Source organism: Cervus elaphus, chromosome 12 (genome assembly GCF_910594005.1).
Source record: "Cervus elaphus chromosome 12, mCerEla1.1, whole genome shotgun sequence".
NCBI classification, from domain to species: Eukaryota; Metazoa; Chordata; class Mammalia; order Artiodactyla; family Cervidae; genus Cervus; species Cervus elaphus.
Genome location: NC_057826.1, coordinates 30450741 through 30472554, shown reverse-complemented (window position 1 = coordinate 30472554; position 21814 = coordinate 30450741). Strand labels below are relative to the sequence as shown.

The window sequence follows — 21814 nt, the reverse complement described above, 5'->3', positions numbered from 1 at the left end:
GATATTAGTGGATGCCCAAGGCTAAATAAGTTTGGAAATTTCTGGAGTAATCTATGTTTTGTTACTTTGAACTTTTCAAAAGGCTTAACCTGTAGATGTACATTGTGAATTTTTCTCTTTGATTGACTTTAAAGTAAATAAGTGCTATAAATGTAAAAATATTAGTATATAGTAATCAAGTATTGCTTTTATTTGTTTTATATATTGGGATTCCATATAGCATGTCATACAAAAGGAGGGCTTTGCTATGAAACCTTAAGAAAATAAATTATCATTTGGCAAGTAAATATTCTGGAGTTTAGGGATGCATTTTGACTGTCATTGGTGTGGGGCATGCTTGAGTCAGTGGTCAACACTTAAACATGCCTGGAGACTGGATGCTATCCTAACACAGGATTAGCAGATGACTTTAACCTAAGGCAGATATCTGAGCGTCTTCTTGTTCCTGGTTTCCTATGGTTATAAGGTCTGTTAAGTGGTTATTTATATCAACTAAGATCTTTTCTAACTCAAATGGAGATTTTTTTTCACACTTCTGGTTAGACCTGACCATTGGGTCTGTGCCAAGGAAGAGGCCTCCAATTAAGAAGACTTCATCAATGTAAGCCTTCTGTTACTTTAGGAACTACATCTTCTTACTTTCTCCTGACCACCACCCCCCTAAACTTTTCTCTTAAGGGCTATTAAAGAATTCCAAAGAGACTTAAGTCTGATGCACTTTAACCTTCTTCTCATGACAGGTTTGTAACCAGATTCATTGACTTGGATGGCCTGTCATGTATTCTCAACTTTCTAAAGACCATGGACTACGAGACCTCAGAGTCTCGAATACATACCTCTCTCATAGGATGTATAAAGGCGCTAATGAACAACTCTCAAGGTCGGGCTCATGTCCTGGCTCATTCCGAGAGTATTAATGTTATTGCTCAGAGTCTGAGCACAGAGAACATTAAGACGAAGGTGGCCGTGCTGGAAATCTTGGGCGCTGTGTGCCTGGTTCCCGGGGGCCACAAGAAGGTTCTGCAGGCCATGCTGCACTACCAGAAGTATGCCAGCGAGAGAACCCGCTTTCAGGTGGGTGCTTCCACGCCACATCTTCATTCCTGCCTCATGACAGGTGCCTTTCCTGGCCCCTGGGTGGTGGTGGGGGGGAGGGTGCCTAACTTGAAACTTCCCCCTGTGGTGAGCATTCACATGTGGCTTCAAGTATTTCCGTGCTCTTGGGTAGAGTAGAATACTCTTTCTGTAGTTGGTCGTATGGGGTTGTGGATTTCCAGTAGTCCTCCCGTCTTACCTGCAGTTTTGCTTTCCACAGTGCTAATGACCCATGATCAACTGCTGTTTGAAAGTATTAAATGGAAACTTCTAGAAATAAACAATTCATAAGCTTTAAATTGTGCAGCTGTTGTGAGTAATGTGATAAAATCTCATGCCATCCTGCTCCGCCCCTCCCAGGATGTGAATCATCCCTTTGTCTAGAGTACCCACAACTTATACACCACCCCGCTGTCAGTGGAGGAAAAACAAAGTCTGTATAGGAGTATATATAGGGTTCAGTACTACCCACGGCTTCAGACATCCACTGGGGATGTTAGAACACATCCCTTGTGGAGAAGGGAAGACTGTTGCCCTGAATTTAAAAATGTAGCCCTCCCTCCTTTCTACACATTATGTAATACGCTTTTCAATCCACTAAATGGGTGTTCTCTGAAAATTTTACAGATTGTCAGTCTTGATTTAGGATCAATATAAACAGTGAGATTATGTCACCACATTTTCTTATACTCAGGACAAACAAAATTAATGAAGCACAGTATTTTGTGTTAATACTTTGTATACATGTATGTATAAACATATACAATGTAAGAATTTTGAAAGTAGAGTTTTTAGGGCTAATCTTAAGGAAAAAAGGTAGCTTTCTATGGACCGATGTAATTTTGACTCAACACAAGGTTTTAAAAATTAACTTCTGAGTATTAAAAAATTAATAAAATGAGTGTAAGGTAGTAACTATTCAGTCCTTTGTTTTCACATTTGTGTCCTTGGCAGACGTTAATTAATGACTTGGATAAGAGCACGGGGCGGTATCGAGATGAAGTGAGTCTTAAGACTGCCATCATGTCTTTCATCAATGCAGTGCTAAGCCAAGGCGCAGGAGTGGTAAGAGCCTTCTGTGTCACAATCTAAAACATATATTGTTAAAGAACAATTTTTTTAAAAAATACTGACAAGTATGTTCTCTAAAGAGCTTAAAAAGTATTCCATCACCCTTCTACTTTCAGGAAAGTTTGGACTTTAGACTTCATCTTCGCTATGAATTTCTGATGTTGGGAATTCAGCCTGTAATAGATAAATTAAGGGAACATGAAAATTCAACATTAGATAGGTAAGTCACACTGTTACAACAAGAGATAGTTCATGTGTTTTCCATGTGTGTAGTGCCAGTCTGAACTACTTGTGACCTAAGGAAATTGTACCAAAATGTTAGACCAGGTAATGATGTTTTTATTAATTAAGACTTTCTCAATGAAAGAAGCAGCAGATTGTGTAGAGAACTTAGTGTAGGTTTTGAGATTAAATGGGAATCCATATCCTAGTGCTGCTGTCTATTTGCTATGTGTTCTGATCAAGTTACTCAATTTTTGTGAACCTTACTGTTTTTATACTTGAAGAAATAGTGATGATGATGACAACACTATCTTTAAGGGCTCTTATGAAATGTTACTGTAAAACATGTGGAATCACATGGCATCTTTGATAGACATTCTGTGCATGTTAATATCCACTTCCCTGTTCATTTGCTTGTCTGCAAATTTTACGATTTCTACCATACCCTGTAAGTTTTCAGATCTTTCCTTCTACCACTCTTCTCCCTCATTCATGCACTCCACCATGCTTCTTTGCTTGATAGTCTACGATCATGTAGACGTGCCTCAGGGCATTTGCACCTACTGTTTCCTCAGCATTAAAAGATTGTCCCACAGATGTCCAAATTGCTTGTTCCTGTGCAGCGAGATCTTTTCCAGTCACTGTGTTCAGATTCTCTACCTTACCTCACCCCCATCATTCTCTACTCCCTTTACCTGCATGTATTTGTCTCCACAGAACTAATCATCCCCAGTATCAATAGTTAGGGGCTCAGTAAATATTCGTATGAATAAGTGAAAGGCATGACCGTTGCTCTGTAATCTTTAATTCAGTGGTCAAGCAAGTTACTTATATGGACTTATTTTTCCATGAAGAGATTCTGTGAGTAGAATCTGGATTTGGTTGCTTTTGGATTGTAAACTTTTATGAATTGTCTTCTACATGCCAGGCCTCCTAGGCTTTTAGATTTGTCTCTCGTAATGATCTCATTTGAGATACATGATGTCTTTTATTCCTTAGCACATAGTTAAGGGAAGGCATTTTAATTCTGTTGTGATTCTTCTTTTAGAGATATCTCTAAATTTTAGGAAAGGTCTTAGTATTTATGTCCTGATTCCTATGTGCCTGTGTTTATAGGATGTTCTACTTTTAGTAAATTGTCTTTGTCTTTCAGGCATTTAGATTTTTTTGAAATGCTCCGAAATGAAGATGAGCTAGAATTTGCCAAAAGATTTGAACTGGTATGTATACTTTCAATTATTCTGTTTTCACTCGGCAGCTCACAGATTTCCCTATTGTGATGTGTGTCATAGAGTTGTGTAATGTAAGAGCAAAATCACATTTCTGTTTTGCTACCTAAGTGGCAGGATTAGGCTCTATTTGCCTTGGATTTGCTTACCTTACCTTGTAGGAATTGAAGAACTTGAATGCTTGATTTAGATTTCTTTTTTATATGAAACAGGTTCACATAGACACAAAAAGTGCTACTCAGATGTTTGAACTGACCAGGAAGAGGCTCACCCACAGTGAAGCTTACCCTCACTTCATGTCCATCCTGCACCACTGCCTCCAAATGCCTTGTGAGTGTGTTTGTGATTTACATGTGTTTGTGACTGTGGGGACATCATTCAGAGGCCTCTGTCATCTGAACAGCATGGCTTAGGTTGAGTGCACACCAGGGATGCCAGACCTTGGTTTTTGACTGCCCAGTGTGTCTGCGGGCTTCCCTGGTGGCTCAGTGGTAAAGAACCAGCCTACAGATGCAGGAGATACGGGTTTGATCCCTGGATCGGAAGATCCCTGGAGAAGGAAATGGCACCCCATTCCAGTATTCTTGCCTAGGAAACCTCATGGACTGAGGAGCCTGGTGGGCTACAGTCCATGGAGTCTGAGTCAGACATGACTTAGTGACTAAACAACAACAACAAAGTTGTTGCACAGCTTAAGGGGTGTTATAAAGCTCTCAGAATAAATGAATTATACCTCACTTTGATTTTAAAAATAAATATATGCCTTACAACACATGTAGAAGGGGATTAAAAGTACCTCTCAATCATGTAAATCATCAATGATTCCAGATTCCAGATATTTGGGAAGGCTAGTATTTACTAGCCTGGTTCTGTCTGGTTCTGTGACTCTGGTGGGTGACCCCTGTTGAAAAATATTCATTAAAGTTTTGAAACCACTTGAAGTATTTCCACTGTTCTTTTCTTGTTTAGACAAGAGAAGTGGCAACACAGTTCAGTACTGGCTACTCCTGGATAGAATTATACAGCAAATAGTTATTCAGAATGACAAAGGTCAAGACCCTGACTCCACACCTTTGGAAAACTTTAATATCAAGAATGTCGTCCGGATGTAAGTTGCTTCTTGTATTGCTGCCCTTGAGATAACAGCAACAATGTAAGACATTTGTTTTATCTTACTTCAAAATAGCAGTTGGGAGAACTAAAGTGTTCTGGAGGTCAGATATGAGTTCCTCTATGTATACAGGTAATATATGTGTGTAACTTCTGGATTTAAAATGGGTCTTGAGGACTTGCCTTGTGTTAAACAATTTTTGTACCTAGAGAGCATGCATTTAGCAGTCGGTCTTTTGTGCTTTTTGTAATGAATGCTCCTTTAACTATTATACAGGTTGGTTAATGAAAATGAAGTTAAGCAGTGGAAAGAACAAGCAGAAAAAATGAGAAAAGGTAAATGATGAGGTGCTGACAAGAAAAGAGGTTGTGTTAATGGTTATTGGGCAGCTCTCCTTACTGTATATTTTAGAAATTTGCATTGATGCTTCTTATTGACATTGGTGCATAAACAGCCTTTTCCCACCATCATGTCTTCAGGGCAGTCTGCCTAGTTTTTCTTGAATCAGACTATCTTAGTTGTCATGTTGATTCCTCAATATTTTATCCTTTTATTATAATCATCTGCATTTTTTTAAGCATGTGCTGTTCAGTGTTCATTAGTTCAGATTTTCTTAACTACCATTCATGCCAACCTTCCCCATAACTGCTCTTTAATGCACACTGGATTTTAAGAAATATAATAAGGGACACCCAGGGATTACCCAGAATTTTGAAAGAAAAGTTCAGGCCACTTGGTTTCAGCAGTCCAATTCTCCATTTGACCTTAATTTGGCACCAGTTATAAAAAGAGAAATCCTGCAGAAAATCACTGACCATTGTAGATGTTCATGTTATGAAATGTTAACAGGCCAGCTATTGATGAATGTCTCAATATGTCTTTGATATCAACACTTAGCATCAAGTAACTTGGGGGTCATGCCCATCACCATGACAACAACTCACAGAATGGATGGAACTTTTCTCCTCCTTCAAAATTAGCAAGTTAAAGTTGGACCCTTTGAGAAAACAGTCATACTCCTGGCCACTACTCTTGCATTTTGCTGGGACACTGACTTCCTTTTCCCTATCCAAGTGATGCATTCACACCAGTGACATACACTAGCACTCGCCCCGATATTCAATGTGTTGAAAAGCTAGTCCACAAGATGCTGAAGCATTTCCTTTCCTCATATCACATTTTGTCCATTGAGCAGAAAAGCAGTCTCACCACTGGTACTGGAAAATACAGAATATGAAGTTCTATTATATTACGGGTTCCTCATATGAATTAAGATTGGTCTTAAATAAGTGAGGTTGCACATACACTTTTATAAATTAATTCCAGAAACTGCTACAGAAAGAATAGAGACACTGGTTTACCCTAACTTGTAGGGTAAAGAGAGAGTTACACCAGAGAAGATGGTCAATGAATGAGTGATGTTTTGGGGATATACCCTGAAGCCCGGAGACTCAGGTGTGTGAGTTGAAGAGAGTACTTAGGACATAAGCTTGGGAGTCATTCATGTAGCAGGAATGTCCTGAATGGCTGCCAGGTCAGGTGCCATACTGGGCTCTGGGTCCGAGTCTCAGTCTGCCCCTGACTGGTATGTGAGTAGGCTAAGTCCTTTACTCCTTCAGTCTGTCTCTGCAAAGTCAAGCTTGAACCTAATAGGGTTGTTGTGAAGATTAAATGAAATATACAAGGACTTTAGCATAGAGCCTGGCATTTGTTACTTGCCTAATAAATGGTAGAGGGCTTCCCTGAGGCTCTGCAGTGAAGCATACACTTGCAACGTAGGAGACCATCTACAGTGCAGGAGACGTGGGTTTGATCTCTGGGTCAGAAAGATCCCCTGGAGAAAAAAATGACAACTGACTCCAGTATTCTTGCTGGGAAATCCCATGGACAGAGGAGCCTGGCTGGCTACTGTCCATGGCATCTGAAGACTTGGCCATGACTTAGCAATTAAACCACCACCAACAAATGGTAGAAAGTTTTGTAGGATTTAGGCAGTTGAGGTGGTACTAGAGGAAATGGCTGAGGTCAATCAGAGGAAAGTTCCTAAGCCCTATCCCTGATCTATAGAATAGACTCCTGGAATGGGATCTGGGGGTTCTGAAATGTTAAAGTCTCTCAAGTGGTTCTGAGGCTTGGTCAGATTTGTCAAAGGCTAATGACCAGTGATAGGAAGTCAGGTCTTAAACAGTTGTCAATGGGATGGAGAGGGAGGTGGGAGGGGGGATCAGGATGGGGAACACATGTAAATCCATGGCTGATTCATGTCAATGTATGGCAAAAACCACTACAATATTGTAAAGTAATTAGCCTCCAACTAATAAAAATAAATGGAAAAAAAAAAGTTGTCAAAGAGGAATGAAATGGAGACAGAAGAAGGAAAGAGAGAGGCAGTGGGGTAGTTTTTAGGTTGCTGAAGAAGTCAGGGGAGCATCTGTAGAGTGGTAGATGTAGGTTGACGGTTATCTTAACTCCAAGGCTGTTAAATCCAAGGAGTTTAGTGACTTGAACCCTTCTCTGCAAACTCTGACTTTGGAGGACGCAGAAGAGAGAAAGTAAGAGACAGAGAAAGCAAGCATTTTAAATGTGTTATCAAATTCAGAAACAGAGCCCGACTCTGTGTAGCTCTGTCCCAGTGGGTTCTATCTCTAGTGGGTTTATTGATATAAAAAGACTGGAGATTGGGACCAAGTATTTGAAATAAGAATGTGCAGCCTAAACCTCATTAGTCCTCTTTTTCAAAGAGCATCACTCTTGTCAGTGCTAGAGTCAGCAGGTGTGTTGGCAGCATAATCAAACATTATGCAAAATGGGATGCATTGTTCCATTACAGCAGGATTGGGGCAGTCAGTGGAACCACAGCTAAGAGCTAAAATTTTTCTTCTCTTATGGTTCTCATGCTCAGTAGGTAATCCTGCCCCGAAGGTGTTTAATGCTGAGATGATAAAATTTGCCCTCCCAAATTTTAATAATTGTTATGCTGGAGCATACAGGACTTCAAGTCTAAGGGGCCCTCGAGGGGAGTGGGAGCAATGGCTCCACGTTGGGAGCATTGTCCATGTTGGGACAAACCCTGGTTCTGGCAGCCGCACTTCCTCCCAGAGCAGTATCCTCCCTTTAGCCCCTCCACTAGTTGGACATGAGCCAGCAAACCCAGCTAATGAACACTGGCCTTCTCTCGTTCCCATTTTTAAGTTGTGAAAAGAAGTCCTGTTAATAGTTACTTTCCATAGTGTGGCTAAAGGGCCATTTCTAGGACAGGAATTCTGAATTAAATACCAAGCAGGCAATGTTCACCTCCACGGATAGTTGCCCATGCTTGTGTCCCCTCTTTGGCATTGTGGCTAGAGGGCCTCTTCCGCCTTTTACAGATGTAGTTGATAAAGTTGTTCATCCAAAGCCCCCTCCAAGCACGAGCACCATTGAGCCCATGAGTTGCTCCCTTCAATGGAGAAGAGGAATGATATTTGCCTAATAAAGAGTCTCCCAGTCAACCTCAATCAATTTCCTGTTTGGAGAAAACTGCTTCAGCTTTGAAGAGTACACCATTTTCATGTCCAGTTGTTTTCCTGTGTAGAGCACAATGAGTTACAACAGAAATTGGAAAAGAAAGAGCGAGAGTGTGATGCCAAGACCCAGGAGAAGGAAGAGATGATGCAGACCTTAAATAAAATGAAAGAGAAACTGGAAAAAGAGACCACCGAGCACAAGCAAGTGAAGCAGCAGGTGGCGGACCTCACGGCCCAGCTGCACGAGCTGAGCAGGGTAAGACCCCCGGCCCAGGGCCAGGGCTCCGCGGCGGGCGGCTGCTGGTGCCCCCCTCAGCCCGAGCCCCATCCTCAGGTAGTCAGCCCTGTGGGCAGGAAGAGAGCCTGCACCCCCTCCTGGCCCATCACAGTGGTGGTACAACCTGCTGCCTCTGCTGAGCCTACGCGTTAGCAGAGATGGGTGGGGGTGTTCGTTCTCCGATGCAGATCCTCTCACAAGAGTGAGGAGATCACATCAGCTTCTTAAAATGAAAACTTGTTATCATGAAAACCAAACTGGAGGATGGTGCCAGCAGCGAGAGACATAGTGCACCATGTACACGTCCCTTCGACTCAACTGCCCCTTGAAGCCCACAGTCTCGGATGTGTGCATTTCTCTGTAACATAGGTGTTAGGCAGAGTGTCGGACTCTCAAAGTCGTCAGGTGGATTTACTTCTCCCGCTGACCTTGCCTTTTCCTATCTTTATTTTTCAGAGGGCTGTCTGCACTTCACTCCCAGCTGTACCCTCACCTGGAGCCCCTGGGGGACCCTTTCCTTCCTCCCTGCCAGGGTCTCTCCTCCCTCCCCCACCACCTCCACCTCTGCCAGGCGGAATGGGTCCTCCTCCGCCTCCTCCCCTCCCCCCAGGAGGCCCCCCTCCTCCCCCGGGGCCTCCTCCCTTGGGGGGAATCATGCCACCTCCTGGTGCCCCCCTGGGTCTGGCACTCAAGAAGAAGAACATTCCTCAGCCCACAAATGCCCTGAAATCCTTCAACTGGTCTAAGCTGCCTGAGGTAAGCCATTTGCTCACATTTGCCATCTCACGGACAGCATTAGCAGCCTACCGTGTTGTCCCTGACAGGGAGACAGCCCTGGCTCTCCAATGGTTTCATTTTCTCACATAGACTCGGGGTTCTCACTAGCTCAGATATTTAAGTGATAAAGCTTCTGAAATAAATGACAAGTTATTTAAAGCCAGCTCATTCTGAGCATCTGGTAAGCGAAAAATTTGGGAGAGCAGCACTTTTTAAAAAAAAAATAACTGCATCTGTTCTTTTTGTGTCTAACTATAAACCCCAGCACTTATTAACTTGATGTTTGCAGAACAAACTGGAAGGAACAGTATGGGCCGAAATTGATGATACAAAAGTCTTCAAAGTTCTAGATCTTGAAGACCTGGAGAGAACTTTCTCTGCTTATCAAAGACAACAGGTAAGAGCTTGTGCCCTCCAGATGCTAAAACAGTTAAGAAGTTCATGTTCTTGTTCATCATCCCTGGGCCATCTGTCTTAACCATGCTGTGATGGGCATCTTAAGTCTAGGCCGTTTGGTCTACCCTGAAATGTTCCCGCAAATAGCACAACACTTGGGTCTGCATGTGTGACTCGGTGCCTGTGTGTGTGTGTGCATGCATGTGTGCATGTGTGTACATGTTGCAGGCATACAAGCTCCTTGTTGGAGAGAATCACACTCTGGTGTGTGTCTACAACCTTGTCTCCATTGGTGGAAGGAGTCTATCTTCTTGTCACTTGTGCTTAGTCAAAGGGGTCACCAGGTGAAGATATTAGTAGAAGAATTACCTAACTTGTAGTGTTACCTCCCAGTGTTCATTTCTGAAGCTGTTTTAGTTATATATCTCAAGGGGTTATTATCAGAAGGGGACTGCCTTTTTTATTTTTAGGACAATTTTGTTTTCTTTTATTAACAATGTGTTTTATTTCTACCGTACAGCAGAGTGACTCAGTTATACATGTATTTATTCTTTTTCATGTTCCTTTCCATTATGGTTTGCAGTAGGATATTGAATATGCTCCCTCTGCTGTACACTAGGACATTGTGATAGGGCCGTTGAGTAGAAGGAACCTTCGAAAGTCTGGGAGATGGGAAGTGACTATAAGTCGGCAGCTTGATAGAACCTAGGGGGAAGTTTTTACTCTGTCAGGAACATGATCCATTCAGAAGCGGGGCTCTGAAGGCTGAGCTGCTGTGGAGATGGCAATGGGACACACAAGACCCTCGGCGCTTCTGAAAAGTGAGCAAGGAGATAGTCATGAGAACGTGCGATTTGATGCGGCCAGGGAGGCAGCGTCACTTCGTGAGCCCCGGTCACATCGGTGTGGTACCTCTCACTCCTCGAGAGGGCATCTTAGTAGAGTTCACAGCCAAGTGGCCTGGTGCCAAGAGTCTCAGAAAAACAAGGAAAAGGTGGAGTGGGTCTTAGTCAATGGGAAAATCTGGGAAGGGGAAAAGTGAGTCCCAGAGAGTAAGGAAAAAAGCTCTAAGAGTGACTGGGGGAGAGAAAGGCTGAGGAGGAGCGCAGACTGCGCCTTGAACAGAGGCAGAGGCCAGGCATCTGTGCAGGGGCTTTCCTCAGGCTTTACTGGGAGGCCCTTACCTTCTGCGTGAATCACGCCCAGGGTGGAGCATCCTCAGACAAGCAGCAGACTTCCTAGTCTGCTGAGGCTTGGCCTGGTTCCCAAGAAAGAGTGTCTCAGAACTGCCAAGCCCCGAGGGAGAACAGTGACTGAGGCTGGAGAGAAACAACATCTGAGGGTTTTCTTTTTCTTTTTCTTATTTTTTGGTTTTCTTTTTCAAAATGGCCTTTGATGAGACTAAAATTGAGAAGGAAAACTAGTATGTCTTTTAGCTAGAATATTTTCCCTTAAGTGAGGGAACACTTCCTTGTGGTACCCTTTATGCTATTTTTATAAAGTACAAAAATGCAGGTGGTTGCCTGCCATGACAGCATGACTCCAAAATAGGAGCTCTCAGCCTGGCCCCCACAAAAGTATGAAGGCAAACTTGTGCCATGTCATACATGCCAAATAAAGGAAAATGAAGAAAAAGAAGCTAGGACATTGTCCAGTTGAAAGCAAGATACTGTATCTTTCAAGGGACAAACAAAGGATGTGTCGAGAGCTCTTGCATGGCAGGTACTTGGACCAGACTCACTGCAAAATGGTCACAACAGGCCTCTTCCACTCTCTCACACACACACTCTCTCTCTGATATCCCAGGAAGGTTTATTCTGGGCTTTTTAGGACATTTTAGCCAGTTTCCAGTAGATTCAAATTATCTTCTGACCTCATCACACATTCCATTGATTCCCTACTTCATTTTCAGTCATTAATACTGGTCCATTCTGGTTGCCTAAGATGAAGGTTTGGGAACTTAGAGAAGTAAATAAAAGGAAGAGAAAACAGCATCTATTTCAAATGATGCTATTCAAGTCTGAGCTTGTGGATCACGTTTACTGTGAAGGCAGGTGGTTGAAAGACCCAAGTTTACAAGACTCATAATTAACTGCCTTTCAGCAGAAGGTGCAGAAGGATGCTGCCAAAATGCTCTGGGACAAATATGTGGACAGCTCTCAAGAGCTCCAAGAGACAGGGTTGCAGAAAGCCTAGCAATTGGGTAATTGTCTCCTAGCAACCAATTGCTGTTTAAGTAATCAGTAGTCATGCCAGTCAGGCTAGACCAGAACATTTCAGTTGCAGTTAACACTAAGTTCTAGACTGGTAAGTAGAATCATTTGTGATATTTCCAAGAGTGCTTCCTGGAGAAAATTTTCAACACACTTGCTCAGTTGATTCAAGTTATGTTTCTCCTCTTGGTATAAAAATGTGAGATGAGAATTTTTAAACCATAAATGTGTTTCCCAAGTGAAGGTAATTTCAACCATTCCATTGAATTTATTGAATGTTGAAAGAAAATTGAAAGATGAAAGCAGTCTAGTCAGGAACACACAGGATAAAGGAAACAGGGTTTATGTCATTATGTCCCCTAGCCTTGTAACTAATGGCAATGTCACAAACCTATGCATTTTCATTTTAATCTTGGCAATGCTCTATATAATTATTATCACACTCTAACCGCTCTCTTTTCTACTCCCAAATGAATACTGGGAATCTTTTTTTTTTTTTTTTTCTGTGATATCTTCTCTTTCTTCCCTCCAGAGTTATATAACCCTGACCAAACTCTCAGGATTTCAGCCAGTGTGTGACCAAGTAAATTTCTCAGAGAGGCAAAGAATACATGAATACCATTGTCTGTGTGCATGTTATAGGAACACTACACAGAGTAAGATTATGAAAAAAAATTTTTAAGCTTCAGATTATTATAATTTAGGTGAACACTGATTAATGACATTTAGGAGAGAGTTTATATACATACACACACAAGATATGCCCTGTTGATATAAGAAATATTGAGTCATTAAAAACTGAACAGATATTTATACTGTCCTTAACTCCAGTTTTAAGAACAAGACCATTTCTATTCAGGATTTTTTTTTCCAGTGTGAATATCAAAGGCATGCAGAACTGAATATGTAAGCTTATGTGCCACGCGAAATGGAATTTAATAGCATGCAGTTATTCCCCTGCTCACATTCCAGAAGTTCATTTAAAAGTCAGTGTCCTAAACCTCAGAACCTCTTTTCCTCACTGAAACTGTATTACACATGATTTCTAAGCCAGCCACAAAAGACTTATTTTAACACATAATGTAGCACATTGCATATTAGCACTATTTCAGATACATTTGAACTATTTACCTTCATTTTGTGGGAAATTTTCATCTTGAGATGTTATAAGTTCATTCTCCCTATCTATGCAGTTTGTAGAGTGAAAATGAAGTTACTACATCTAAAGGAACATGTATTTCTGTCACAACAAATGAGCAACTGGCTGTCTCCATTCCTCTTCTTCACTCTGCCTGGGGACACCCCTTCTTCACAGTTCTATTATCAGCACGTAGTATCTCAAAGCCTCTCTGCTCTGATAGAGAACAAAAGATAATAACTCTCCTAGGCTTAGAATCTGACTCTCCTGCTAACATGTAGTATACAAGTTGTTGGGGTCATTCTTGGGGTCCCATTTGGAATATTCCGTGGTATCTTCTGATTTATCTTATGGATGGGAAAAGAAATTTCCTTTTTTATTCTTTTTAGGTTTTTTGTTATTCTGTATATCTAGTTTCTAACATTGAACAATTATATGATTTATGACATTGATTCAATAAGCTCGATCTTTAGCCATGGTACATGAAGGCAGAAGGTAAAAACTGTAAAGAGTGGCTTTTCTTAGTTCCACAGTAGAAGGTAGAGGTTCTATAGCTGGACAACATGGTAAGAGTTAACCAAATACAGGGTTTTATTTAAATATTAGTGCATGCATTTCTCTGGAGAGGGATCTCTAGCTTTTAGCAGAATTACAAAGGGATCTCAACCTCAAAAAGATTAAGAACCATTCATGTAAAAGTCATTGTCTATAAAATGGTGAGTCATTATTACATGGTGAAACCCTATCTACAGGAATTTATCAGCACTGGTTCCTGAAAATGCAAGCTCCAATTTCCTATTTATTTTCCAAATCCTAATCCCTATACCAAAAATCATCTGGAAAAATCAGGCATCCTGTTAGGTGGAGCCGAATGTAGATAGTCCTGTCATGTTTGGCCCAAACCAATTAGTGAATCATTTAGTTTCAAAGAGAATATTAACTTACTTGAAATGGAAACATAATTATTTTTAACATTTCCATCTAAGAAACTTTGTGATTTTATTTACGATGTGATGAGTAAAGGACTCTTAAAAATGGGGAATCTCAAGACCTCCAATTAGCCAAACTTTCCCATGGCATTCCTCATCCTCACCTTGCAAAAGATAAGATAAATTACTTCGCTATTAACTGTTACATTTAGTGCTGCTGCTGGTTATAAACAGGAGATCTTGACCAACTGTGCTTCAGCTCAACTGAGAACCAGAGCAATAGGCAAAGAAATGGACTTGATCATTGTCTTGAAAGATAAAATAATTGTAATGTATGACAGCTTCCAAGTGTTGAGCTCATAAATATGTGACAGGTACTGTACAAAATACCATATCTTCATTATCACATTTAATCCTCACAATAGTAATCCAGTTGTTTACCTCATTGTACAGAGAGTGAACCTGAGCCCCAAGTCACATCCCTAGCAAATGCTAGAGGCCTGGTTCTGTAGCCCACTACAGTAGAGGTCAGAGGTCTTAATTTCTTGACATTGGGAACTTGGGGCGAATGAGTTACAGAGGCCTTCATACAAGTTTCTTCTTTGAAGGCCAGACAGGGAGAATGGTGTCTAAATCCAACTTGCAGCTTGTCTCTTTAAGAAAGAAAAGTAGGGTAAGACGACCTCATGGAGTTCACTACACTAGAGTTTTTTCTGCTCTTGAAAAGAGAAACTGCTTTTACAGGGAAAGAGTCCTGAAGAGTTTCAGGGTGAAAAAACTTGACAGTTACAACAGAGACAAAATAAAACTGTGACATCAGAGGAAAGAAAGGTTTCGTGTGGTTATCAATTTATTTTTTTAAATGCCATTCCAGAAAAGTAATCCCTCCTTGTATGGGTGGAGCCAGGGGAGGATACGTGTTGTTTCCCATTCGAAGAATGATGTGAAACAGCTCATCTGTGTGAAACTGGCCTTGGCAGTGCTGCCGGGACCAGTGAGGCCTTCAGGAATCTGCTGAGTAAATGCTGGTTGTGCAAGTAGTTGGCCCGAAAGCTGGGGTGTATTTTGCACACCGAAGCTTTATTCATGTCATCATGGCAAAAATATGCAAAGAAAGCTGTGACTTTCTCATAACATGTCAACTACCTCTTCCTCTTTCCCTTCTTCACTCCAAATCTAGTCTATGAACTATTTTAAACAAAGACTGTTGCCCTTGTCTCATGAACAACCGTCCTGAGGCAATGGGGACAGGACCACCAATGACTCTGTAGCCCATGAATCACTTATTGTCTCTTAATTGGAAATTGTCTTTTTCCTCATACCTCCCAGAGCACGCACAGGCATTGTTTGGATTCTCAAGCAGTACTGAGGGTTGGTTTTACTGACCTGTTGTTGAACTTGTCTTTTTTCTTTTCTTCATTCTTTCTCATGACACAAGAAGACAGAAGATTATTCTGTCCACTCAAAAAATATATATATTTTGCTGTTAGTAGTTTCCTCAAATTGATGGCAATTGATCTGTATTTTCTGCTTCAATTGTCATGTTAAATACATGGAGCCCAATGGTCCTTTCAAAGAGGATGTTTTTTCCTTCCCCAACTTGAACTCTTCTGAGGGTGTTTTAAGCCCTTTCGTATCTGAATTTGATTTGCCACCATTGAAAATTGTGTATAGCACCTGCTGTCTTCTCTCTCGAACCTGAGTGCTGATTAGTACCCTTCTTGTCAGTGTATCTTCAGCCAGACTCACCTTCATCAACTCTCATTGCTGCTCCTGGGGCATAAATTACCTCTTACCCGGTGTCACTCATTTCCTTGACTTTCCTGTGTGTTGCTGTGATTTCTGAACTGCATGTATCTTATTTGCCTTTTCCATGCCTCTGCCATGGCTGTAGGATTTCTTTGTGAACAGTAACTCCAAGCAGGTAAGTGAGCTAAAACCCCCACCTTGCTTAATATAACTCCTTGGCTCACTATAGCTCAAAATGTCTTGGTTTTCCTGGGTTTTTTTCTGATAGGGTAATGCAATGTCTAGTTAATTCCACATTGGGTTTCAACTCTTCACTGACTATTTAGAGGTATGCCTGAAATCTCTGCACAATATGAAATAGTTAAAGTTTGGTCACATGGTGCCTCTTAATATAGACTCCATATTGCCTTTGTTTCCTAAACCATTATCCAGTTCCAGAACTGTTTGGTTTCCTTACATTTTTTAAATGCCATGATCTATTTTTTAAATTGATCCTGACCTTTCATAAAATCATACTCACTGTATATCAAATCAGTCTGTTTTTACCTCGACGCTCTGTTTACTCAGAAGGTATTGTGTGTATAATTGCCTTATGCCTCTTCCACTGTAAATTATGGCCCTCCTTGCTTACAACTGTCTGCACAGCAGCAGAGTGTGCAAGGAGTGTTTTATTGTTAATTGAAGTAAATTGAACTAACGCCTTGAACTGCGCACTCCCTGTTGTCCATCAGGCTCCAGGGTAATGAAAGGTACCATCTGGGCCTGGGAGCTTCCTATTGCACGTGAAGACGTTTGGGAGGTTTTATTGTTCAGCTTTCTGAGTGTTCAGGATGCAAATAGTTCTGGGGTGAATGGGCCCTGCAAATGGCTGGACCGGCAGGGGCACGCCTCAGCTGAGCTTGATTCATAGTGACAGTCCTTCTGTCTGCTCTCCATTGGGATTTGGGGGACAAAAGGAGGGTAGCGCTCATTGATAATTTATGCATCTTCAACTTAGAAGCACTTTGTTCTTCCAAATAATGCTTTTTCAAACGTGGGTGGTCGGCTTTTCTTGTTATTTTCCTTTGTCAACTAGATTTTAGCCTTTGTTTCAGTCCCACCACCCCCCTCCATTCCCCTCCTCACCATCTCAGCTGTGCGTGTGTGCGTGTGTACGTGTAAACACCAAATATAAAGGAAAACTGTGTCTGAAGTCGGAATGTCCCTGTTTGACTTTGATGGATTTCTTTCCTGCTCTTTATAGAAAGAAGCAGATGCCATTGATGACACCCTGGGCTCCAAACTTAAAGTCAGAGAGCTTTCGGTGATCGATGGTCGGAGAGCTCAGAATTGCAACATCCTTCTCTCGAGGTATTGTTGATGTTGTCTCAACATTTTTGGTAGGACCAGGTTTTCTATCATGTGACCCCAAACCACGTGGTTGGACTCATTCTTTTACCTGGACTCTACTGAGGGTCAGGTCTCTGAATTTCTTCTGTCCAAGGTGAAAAGGACTCTTAGTGTTTACTGTCCGTCATGGAATATGTCAAAGCTGTTGCCTACTTTCTTGGGGTTTAATTTTCACAGACTCCTAAATTTTAAAAAGCAGACCATCTCAAATCAATGTTTTGCTTGGTTTTTCCAGAGAGCCTGTAAAATGGACTTTACTGTTATTTATCCTTCTCAGCTTTAGAGCTATTAACACTTTGGCCACTGAAATAACACTGTCACAGACTCAGCACCCACCGTTGAAGCCTCTTTGTTTCATTTTCCTTCTTAAGTCACCCTTTTATACTTCAGCTTATATTATTTCATGTTCTTTGTGAGAATTTTTATGACTAAAAATATGTCAATAAACCTCAGTGAAATGCTAACTTATCCAGTTCAGCCCTGTTCAAAAGTATTTTTCATAATTGATGAACCATCATGGTCCTAGAGCTTGAAAAAAAGAAAGGAAATTTGGGAGCCTGGAATCCGATTATAAATAGCTTCAGGGAATGTGTCAGCTGGTCTTGGGCATTTCAAGTAGCTTTTCTGAATCTTTTCTCTAAAAAGGACTTTCACATTAGGCAGAGATACCTAATGTTGATGAGGCGAAGGAAAATGTAAAGAACCCTGAAGTTTGGGGCATTCTGTACAATCTAAGTCACATTGGTTACACTCTGGAAAAAATGTTGAATCTGTATCGAGGCTGGTGCAAGGTGACTTCTCTTTCAGGAAGAGTGAAGATAGAAAATAGTAGTTCTTATTTTTCATACAGTCTTAGAGTAAATTTAACACAAAGCACTGCTGCTTGGTTTGCAGCATAGAAGCTTGATTGATAGCCAGATATATATTACTTTAGGGAGAAAATGTTTCTTTTAGAGAAAGAGAAATTAAAGCTTGGTTAAGACACCCCCCCCCCCGAGTTTTAATACAGCTAGTAAGGTAATGTGAAACATCCTATTAGCACTTACTTTTCTGCCTCTGACTAGAAGCTGTGTAAATGGCCAAGCCCTGCGTTTATCCCCACTTGTGTTTAGGAAGACACTATTGAAGATAGTTTTGAAGGTCTACATACTTTTTTTCTATAGACTGTACAATTTGTTTTGTTACAACTTCTTTTTACAAATAACATTTTTACTTAATAGCAAAATTAAATGAAAATTTAGAGAGAGTGTTTTTTTAAACCCTAGAACTTACCTCCAGAGAAGGCAATGGCACCCCACTTGAGTACTCTTGCTTGGAAAATCCCATGAACAAAGGAGCCTGGTGGGCTGCAGTCCATGGGGTCTCTAAGAGTTGGACACGACTGAGCAACTTCACTTTCACTTTTCACTTTCATGCATTGGAGAAGGAAATGGCAACTCACTCCAGTGGTCTTGCCTGGAGAATCCCAGGGACGGGGAAGCCTGGTGGGCTGCCATCTATGGCGTCGCACAGAGTCAGACACGACTGAAGTGACTTAGCAGCAGCAGCAGAACTTCCCCCTCTATTTTGTGCTTTTGCAGTATAGAAGAGCCCTTTAAAAACAACTTGGCAAAAAGAGCCATCACTCTGAATATTTATAGTATTTAAGAGCTCTAACTGTGACCCAGTTCCTCGTAGACAGATCATTCTCAGTACAAGATGCCACTGAGGGTAATTACACTAGTTATAGATAAGGTTACAACTCTTTCTGGCAAATTTCCCATCCCATTATTGGAGGGATTGTTTCAAATTTGTCATATGTCATTCCCTTGTTACATAAAAAATGTCAAAGGCTAAGGTGACTTAGAATGTGAATGTGCCTAAACTCTCTAGTAGATTATTCTAAGAACTTGTCTTGTGTCTATTAAATTATCTTTTAATATCCAATTTAATGAATAAGTATTACAATGAGCACATAACATTGAAAATGTATTATGTGTGACAAGCTGATTTTGAGACCAAGTTACCCTTATGGTAATTGGGCCTTATTGATCAGGGTCTAAAACCTTCTCTGCCACAGAGGAGTCAGGACCACATGCTTTTCTACTCAGTGCTCAATAGTTTTACTCTCTCTTCAGGAGAGCACAGGACAGCTAAAGGTAAAAGAAATGAAGCAGAACTAATTTGTTTTTTATTTAGTTGTTTAACCCCTCAGCAATTTACCTTGCTTTCACTCTTCTTTTCATTGGCGATGCATGACTGCACACAAAAGGAAGAAGGGGCTTCGAGGATGGGAAAGATGCTTTTGATGCTTTGATGCTTTTTGTCTTAGAGTTGTCACTTTGGAGTGTTTAATTGCCTGGCACTGTACTGGATGCCATAGGATGTCCCAAGACTTATGATTGCATTGTTGCCTTTGGCAGCACATGGCTAATTAGAGAAGAAAAATGCCACAGGCAAGATGACTTGTGAACAATGCAGGCCTTAGACTGGTCTGGCAGGAAGGAGATGGGGAGCCCAGCCAAGGGGGAGAGGGGACAGCAGCAGGGTTTTCCTGAGAAAGTGGGCCTGGGGTGGGGGTGGGAGGCAGTTCCAAGGGTACGCAGGAGCAAAGGCAGCGGGGGGCTGGGGAGGCAGGGGGCGGTGGCGAGAGTTCAAGCAGAGCTGTAGAGAGCTCTGTGGTTGCAGTCTCTCACTTGGATTAAATTAGGTCAGGCAGGAACATCTGAGATCCAGGTCTGGTGCTTTTCTAACAGCCTGAGTCCAACCAGAGTCAGTCGATAGAATGGAGGTAATGAAAGTGGTAGGTTTGTAAAAATGAGAACCCAGCATGTGAGAAGCACTAACAGAGTGCCTGTGCACGGCAGCTGCTCAGTCAGGGGCCCGATAATATTCCCAGGGGATCCAGAGCCTTTTGCTCCAGAGAAGAGCACTGTCTCAGTAAGGTTTTGAGTTCAATCTCATGGGTTTGCAGGATAGGTTGGAAGGGGTCAAGAACTGGAGGCACGGGCTGCCATCAGACAGGAAGCTGTTTTTGTTGCTCAGCTAAGACCTGATGAGGGACGGACTGGAGAGAGAAACTCACTAGCATTTGGAGACTGACTTTGTGCCTGGGGACAATGAGTAGGAGTGTTTCCAAGCTGATGTCAAGATCTCCTACCTTTCCACACTGCCTTTCTTCTTTTCTGCTTATTGCGTTCCCAACGTCTGGCGACCCTCTCTCTGTGTCTTATCTTGCTGACTGGGAATTTAATTTCCAGCAATGCAGTCATTATACTGAATTCCACCACAGCGAAAGCCCGTGGCATATTCTGTGGGCAGTATTGTAACATGCACATGTCTGCAGTGTTTGGTTGTCTTTAAAAACTCTTCCTTACCCACACACTGCGGAGGTTCATGGACCGTTTGGCCAGGCATAGGTTCCATGGCCTCACCTGGAGCTGAAAAGTTCAGCCGGAAGGAAAGCCCACCTCATCGCAGGGTCCAAGCAGGGGAGAAAGTGCATGTGCTCATAGCGTGAGAGGCCAAGGTCTCTCAGCACCCAGAAAGAGGCTGTCTGGAAGGTGGGGTGCTTCAGGCCACCGCAAATCCTACCTGTCACAGACCTGAGAAGTAAGTGGAATGGACATGGTATGCTGGAGAACTGTTCCTCGGGCCCCCTGCAGAGCCAACCAGCTTCTCTGCTGCATGTGTATAGGTGACATGTGGCAACTTACAATTCCCTTGGCTTTATTCCCTAAACATACCTCTCCTCTCCTTTCAAAAAGAAAAACAGAAAAATAAGAATCTCGGAAGCTGGCTTGTATTGCAAAATGAACCCACTTAAAATACACTTTTATGAAGTGTTCTGCCATTCTTTTTTTTTTCCAGATGTTCATGTAACATGACAGCTAGGGTGCAGTAAACCACAAAAAGCTACTTTAAAGTGGAGGGATTTGGCTTAAATCCACTGAAACAGAGCTCAGGCGGATCTAGACACCCATCCTTAACTTAGTTTAATTGTACCTGGATTGTTCCAGGTCTCTTGGTGAATTTTTGAAATACTTGAGTGGAGCAAGGTGGAGTTAAATACCAGTTTTAAATGGCCAGTTTGTTTCCTGCCTTGCATAGCAAGTTGAAGTGGGTGTCTCACAAGTTGCCACCCTCCTGCAGGCCAGAACACTGCCAAGCTCTCAAAGCCATTAAAAGTTTAGGATTGGTAGGGTCCTTCAATTACAGAGATTAGCGGCTCATTTGGTGGATGACAGACGATACTAAGAACTCTTTGGCAACCTAGAGAAGCCTCCCAGAGGGCCACGGACCCCTCTCTTCTTTCCCCAAAGGTACAGCTGCTTTGTCAGCTCCCACAGGCCACGTGCAAGGCAGGATGTTGACAGGTAGATTTTCTTAAGTACTAGCCATTAAAGTCTCAAGTCTCTTTGTGGGCCACATTAAGAGAAACCAAAATTGTTATGAATTAGTGCCAGTGTTTAGTCCAGACAGCCTCAGGGGGTTGAACAGCATAAATATATACAATTTCAAAAGCAAGAAGTTCTGCACTCCATATGGGGAGCTAATGAAATGCAAATCTGATACTTCAAGTATTGTTCTCACTCTGATGTTCAACTCCTTTTCTCTTAAATGGAAAACTGAAGGACTCAGCAGAAAGACACCATAAAGTGGTTTCTCCCACTTGGTATGAAAAGGACACAGAACTAATCTTTTTTTAAATAAGTGGAGCTTTTCTCATGATA

At 41.8% G+C, this 21814-nt stretch overlaps 1 protein-coding gene across 2 annotated transcripts in view; it reads left to right on the top strand.

Moving 5' to 3' along the window:
* The window catches only part of DAAM1 (dishevelled associated activator of morphogenesis 1), a 178339-nt gene that overhangs the window by 130762 nt on the left and 25763 nt on the right, over nucleotides 1-21814 (top strand). For both annotated transcript variants that reach the window (XM_043918837.1, XM_043918838.1), the window contains exons 6-16: nucleotides 741-1074; nucleotides 2050-2160; nucleotides 2283-2386; nucleotides 3542-3608; nucleotides 3830-3947; nucleotides 4587-4725; nucleotides 5005-5063; nucleotides 8303-8490; nucleotides 8968-9267; nucleotides 9578-9685; nucleotides 16957-17063. In XM_043918837.1, the coding sequence (XP_043774772.1) occupies nucleotides 741-1074; nucleotides 2050-2160; nucleotides 2283-2386; nucleotides 3542-3608; nucleotides 3830-3947; nucleotides 4587-4725; nucleotides 5005-5063; nucleotides 8303-8490; nucleotides 8968-9267; nucleotides 9578-9685; nucleotides 16957-17063 (1635 nt within the window). The remainder of the gene's footprint in view (nucleotides 1-740; nucleotides 1075-2049; nucleotides 2161-2282; nucleotides 2387-3541; nucleotides 3609-3829; nucleotides 3948-4586; nucleotides 4726-5004; nucleotides 5064-8302; nucleotides 8491-8967; nucleotides 9268-9577; nucleotides 9686-16956; nucleotides 17064-21814) is intronic.